This window comes from Oryzias latipes, chromosome 11, assembly GCF_053564925.1.
Source record: "Oryzias latipes strain Hd-rR chromosome 11, Olatipes_Hd-rR_3.1".
NCBI lineage: Eukaryota > Metazoa > Chordata > Actinopteri > Beloniformes > Adrianichthyidae > Oryzias > Oryzias latipes.
Genome location: NC_136247.1, coordinates 3,494,502 through 3,499,566, shown reverse-complemented (window position 1 = coordinate 3,499,566; position 5,065 = coordinate 3,494,502). Strand labels below are relative to the sequence as shown.

Genomic DNA, 5,065 nt, shown 5'->3' with positions numbered 1-5,065 from the left:
CATGTCTGAATTTTGGAGTCTTTTCTCTTTTTACATCAAATATTTCTTTAGTGGAGAATAGTTGGATAAATCAAGTCGGTTCTGGTGATGCCAAAAAGCAGAAAGTTGAGGAAAAAGCAAGTTATTGATAAAAGATCAGTAAAATCTAGAGAAGTAGATTATTTTCCGGAAAAAAAATGAGTAAAAATCATCCTTTTCCAGAATCAAAAGCCACAGAAGAATATTTTGAATCTTTTTGTTCTATTTTTGGTTTGGTCTAATAACAACATATTAAAAAAATCAGGTATAATCTTTCTGTTTGCTCACTAATTATTAGTACAGCAAATTGTTTTCAGACCAACATTATTTTTTCATTCTCCTTCATGGAACGTTAACCGTTTCCTTTGCAGTGATTTTAAGGGAAGACTTTGCAGAGCCGTTGCTTTTTTGCTTTGATTTATTGGTGCACTTGAGTTTTCCCGGCTTAGTGTCACTTCGTCCTGCAGTTAAGTGCTGTGGAGCTTCAAGCATGTTGCCCTTATAAGCTGAAGGACCTTCTGTTCTGAGGAGACAGACGTGAGTCACAGGGTAAAATAAACACAGGCTTTTATTCACCCCCCTCCAAAAAAAAAACTCTCTGCAAGAAACAACAGTTTGAAGCAAACTTTCTCTTTTTTGTATCAAAGTGCATACATAAGTTCCACAGGATTAAAAAATACAAATAAACTCATGAAGACACAGAGAAGATCAGCTTTTCTCCTCTTGATTGTTTCCCTCGTCATTTACGGCCCTGGAAGGAGAAGAATGTCATTTTTTTTGTATGTTGTAGCTTTAAATTATGCTGCGGAGTCAAAACGCGGACCTGTGAAGCAGGAGCTGCTTGGTGAGGAGCTCCCTCGTCTCCTCCATCTCTTTGTTTTTTCTCCTCTGAATTTCCAACTCCGTCTTCAGGGTTCTTCTGTTCTCCTCCAGATGGAACAGTCGTTCCTGAAAGGCATGAATGCTTTCACTCATGTTTTGTGCTTTTAGCGATGTTCTTTTCTGTAGTTTCACACCTTGAAGCCATCCGCCTCCTCCTGCCGCTGAACTTCAATGAGTTTGGCTTTCTCCCCTAAGCAGGCCCTCTGCAGGAGCAGTTTCTGGACCTCCTCTCTCAGAGGAGTGAGCTGCCCCCTCAGCTCCTGGCTCTGCTCCTTTGCCTTCAGCAGAGCACCGGCTGTTGCATCTCTCCGTTTCAACAAGGCCAGCAAAACGGGCTCAAACCTGGAAAATGAAAGCAGCTGAGTTTCAAAGCCACGGCCGTTTCTCCTCTAAAGCGTTGAGGAGCCACAGCCTCTGTCTCTGTCGCTCCACTCCACAGACAGAAGACGTACCTGTCCTCCAGTGCTTTGCGCTCCCTTTGCAGGAACTCCTCCACGTCTCCACAGGAGCGCCTCCAGCACCTGCCCAGCTCTTCCTGAGAGCTGCAGGTCTTTGAGTTCAGGGCCTGAAGCTGTGTTTGCAATTCCTTGAGATGTTGCTGATGTGCCGATCTGAGCCGACAGCCTTCCTCTTTCAGCTGGAGCAGCAGGCCGTTTAGTCTCTCCTGTAAACAGGAAGAGGAGATCTTGACATGGAAGCAGTTTCACGATGCTCTCCTTCGGGGGAGAGATCTTACCTCCTCTCTCTTCTGCAGCTCCGCCTCACGGCGTTGGTGGTTCAGAGCTGCCTGGCTGTACACGCAGTCCCTGACCATTGAGAAGAGCTTGGTCTTTAGTGTCCGGATCTGCTCCTGCAGCCCCTGCCTCTCCAGGTCCACCTTCCACACCTTCTTCTCCTCCTCAGCTCTCTCTTCTTTCAGACCTTGAATCTCTCTTTTGCTCTCCTCTCGTCTCGCCTCCTCTTCCTTCTTGAAAGCGTTCATCAACTCCACCACCTTGCTTTCCATCAACTCCTCTGACTCCTCTTCATGTCGGTTCTGTCCGTCTTCCTCCTCTTCATCTTTCTGGCTTCGAAGCTGGAGGACCTCCACCAGCAGCTCCCTCCTCTTCCTCTCCAGCTGCTGCACTCTCTCTATGCAGACGTCCATCTGAGAATCAAGCTTTCCTGAGTGACTCAGAGTGGATTCTTGACCGAACGTCTCTCTGAATTCACGGCTCTCAGCTTCCCGTGAGTCAATAAAATCTGGTTCTGGTGTGTCATCACAGGACCGGGAATGTTCCTCAGTTTGTCCTGTAGACAGCAGTAGACCTGAAAACATAAAGTGTGGATGATGAAGACCTTCTGATTTCTCCTTTGCAATGCGGTCCATCTTCTCCCAGCTGAGTGGAGGACTCTCCTGGTTTCTACTCAGAGTTGTTCTGCTCTCATCCTCTGTGGACACTGTGTCTCCTTCTCCAGAGGATTCAAACTTTGGATCGGTCTCCATCCCTTCTTGGATTAAAGCTCCAAGGGTGGTGCCTCTGTACCTACGAGGGCTCTTGCTGATGTGCACATACTCCTGAGCTGAATCTGGCGTCCAGTCTTGGGGCTCAAAGTCCATGCCAGCCTCTTCCATGCACCTCTCCAGCATGGCCAGCATCCCCATGAGCTGTCCTTCATACTCCACCATGCTTTGACTCAGTCTGTTTCCCGCTGAAGTGAGGGGAGAAGCTTCTGTGGCGCCGCCTCCGCCGAGTCCCGGTTCTGCTGCGACTTCTGCTCCAGCTCCGTCTATATGTGTGTCGATGTAGCTGGTGGACAGATAAGCCTGGAAAGACCTGCATGATCCTTCAGCAGCTTCTCCTGAAACCTCATCCGACCCGTCACTCATTTCACTTTCGCTCACTAACTTGTGGGAAATTCCAGTCAGCTCTGAGCAGCTCTTCAGTAAGACGTCCATCTCCTGCAGATATGGCTTCACCTGAGAAGATTCTTTGAGCCGTGCTTCTCCTGAACCACGCCCTGGTGGCTGTTCGCTGCACTCTCCCTGTTCCATGATGGATCTGTTAGAGTCATCCTCTTGGATGAAGAGCTGTGAGAAGCCAGAAGGACAATCATCCTTGTTGTCATCCATCAGTTTAACCTGACTCCTTGTTTGACTGTTCGGAAGCTGCCGAACCCTAAAACCAGCAGATGAAAGCATGAGTGTCATGATAGAAGGTTATGATTCCATTTTTTGAACAAACTGACAACAACAACAAAATGAATTTGAAGTAGTATTATGCAGCTTTTTCTTGTAAGTTTACCCTATTTCTTTCTAAAAATCACTTTCAGCATTAAAAGCGTCATCCATTTGTATTTTTGTCATGGAAAACTGCATTTGGTCTTGCTTTAAAATCCCGCTCTGGTCATCTTTTTGTTCCCACTTTTCATTATGATGATGCCGTTTTTAGCCAAAACAAAAAAACGTGTCATTTTCTGGGACATAGTTTCTGCAGAGCGCCAGTAGTCTGAGTTAGGGGGAGGTAGGGCTGATGGCATGCAGGCAACCCCACCTCCCCTTCCCATCATCTATCTGTTTATATTCTTTCCCACTGGCTTACAGCCCCTCACAACCCTAACCTAATAGTAGTGGTTCAACAAAAATGGCGAGCAATATCGGAGCTGTTTAGATCCAGATTCCAGCTCAGACGAGGAAACAAAGACGTTCACGGATCTGTTTGTCTGCAGAATTATGCATCAGAATGGAGCAGAGCAGGGAGCTTGTGGCCCACCCAGCGTAATTTCTACGTCACAAATATGATCTTTTTCCAACAGCTTTTTTAGTCATCTGCTCCTGATTCACAGTGATTTGATAAAATAAATGCAGTTTTAAGCTTAATTTTCTTTATTATTGTCCTCCATCATCAGAAAAATGCCACAAGAACATGTTAAAACATTTTTTTAACTACTGTTTTTTTTTGTAACTGTGTTTTATGATTGTTTTGTACCAGTAAGTCAACCTTGGGTGCCCATAAGGCACCATATAAAGAAAAATCATTCTGATTGTTAAAAACACAATTTTCATTGGCATGGGTCTTTAAATAACATCAACGATTAAATCTAAATCCTTGATGTTTCCTGATGCGTCACAAACAGCTGTGAGGTGCTGAGCCACTGATGATGGTGGTGGTAACTGTAAAACTGTGCTTCATGAAGCTGAAAATATTGTGTTGACGCTGCACTTGTACAAGTGTTGGATTAATACTGAGGCCGGAGACAAAAACGTGTGCATGTTGGGCGGACAGCTGTTCCTCTAGGCGAGATGCCCAGACTCCTGAAGTTGGCCGTGTTGGGACAAGCCTGTTCCTGCAGGCACATAAACGCCTCATGAGCCGGACTGTCTGCTGTAGCAGAACGACAGGACAGACTGTAAGGAAGACAGAGTGCCTCCTTACAACAAAGAAACAACATCCAGAGCCACTCATACTGCTTTTTAAAATGTCCCAATAACCTGGGGAGGACTTGAGACCAGCTGTCTTTCAGGAAGACGTACCAAGAACATTCTGACCTAAATTCAACTTTAAAGACAAACAGGAGGAACATCCATGTTAAGTTCTATGAGTTAGAAATGTGTAACTGCAGGATTCCCTCAGATCAAACCATGCAGAACTTACGCCTGAGCATCACAGATCCACGGCTCCTCCCCAGCGATGAAGGCTCAGATGAAGAAGCTGTTCTACAGAGCTCAACGCCGGCTCAGTGTGGGGGGGGGAAATGTGCGCAGATGAGTTTGGGGAGGGGGTAAAGACAGTTGGCCTCCTCCCTCTCAGTCCTGGTGCTGCTATGTGTGACCATGACTACCGCAGATCTGTTTGGGTTTATTAATAAACACTGGGGAGGGACTGGAATGAGACCATGTCTCCAAAGCAGGCTCTTCAAAATAAAAGCCTTTGAGAGATGACAGATGCTCAGACTTTAAAGATGCACCCCGCTCTCTCTGTCTTTGTGATGAGCAGAGGAATTTAGGGCATCAACTGTGTTTGTGTGCATCTGTCTTTTCAGGATTTCATCCAAGCCTCCGTATTATTCCCAAATCTTTAAATAGCTGTGTGAACTTTTGTGGCTGCTCCCAGTGGGAGGATTAGTTTTCACTTCTCTGCTAACCCTAAAAACCAACTCTGAGGGCTTCAGTTATTTTATGGAG

General features: G+C 45.9%; 1 protein-coding gene across 2 annotated transcripts; it reads right to left on the bottom strand.

The window, feature by feature from the left end:
* Positions 1-568: 568 nt before the first annotated feature.
* sync (syncoilin, intermediate filament protein) lies at positions 569-4,744 on the bottom strand. Of its 2 annotated transcripts, none has more exons than XM_004074413.2 (6): positions 4,536-4,744; positions 1,637-3,059; positions 1,353-1,564; positions 1,035-1,242; positions 842-966; positions 569-769 (listed from the first exon to the last, which is right to left on the bottom strand). In XM_004074413.2, exons 2-6 carry the CDS (start codon positions 3,011-3,013, stop codon positions 727-729), a joined length of 1,965 nt encoding a protein of 654 aa, XP_004074461.1. In that variant the 5' UTR covers positions 3,014-3,059; positions 4,536-4,744; the 3' UTR covers positions 569-726. The 2 variants fall into 2 exon arrangements, with proteins under 2 accessions (XP_004074461.1, XP_011479658.1); XM_011481356.4 differs by having other exon boundaries at positions 1,637-2,971; positions 4,536-4,656.
* Between the last annotated feature and the right edge of the window lie 321 nt (positions 4,745-5,065).

Coding starts and splice junctions, on each gene's coding strand:
- sync (XM_004074413.2), bottom strand. CDS start 3,013: ATGGATGACAACAAGGATGATTGTCCTTCTGGCTTCTCACAGCTCTTC. Junction 1,565..1,636: donor AGCTGCAGAAGAGAGAGGAG/GTAAGATCTCTC, acceptor TCCTGTTTACAG/GAGAGACTAAACGGCCTGCT. Junction 1,243..1,352: donor CGCAAAGCACTGGAGGACAG/GTACGTCTTCTG, acceptor TTCATTTTCCAG/GTTTGAGCCCGTTTTGCTGG.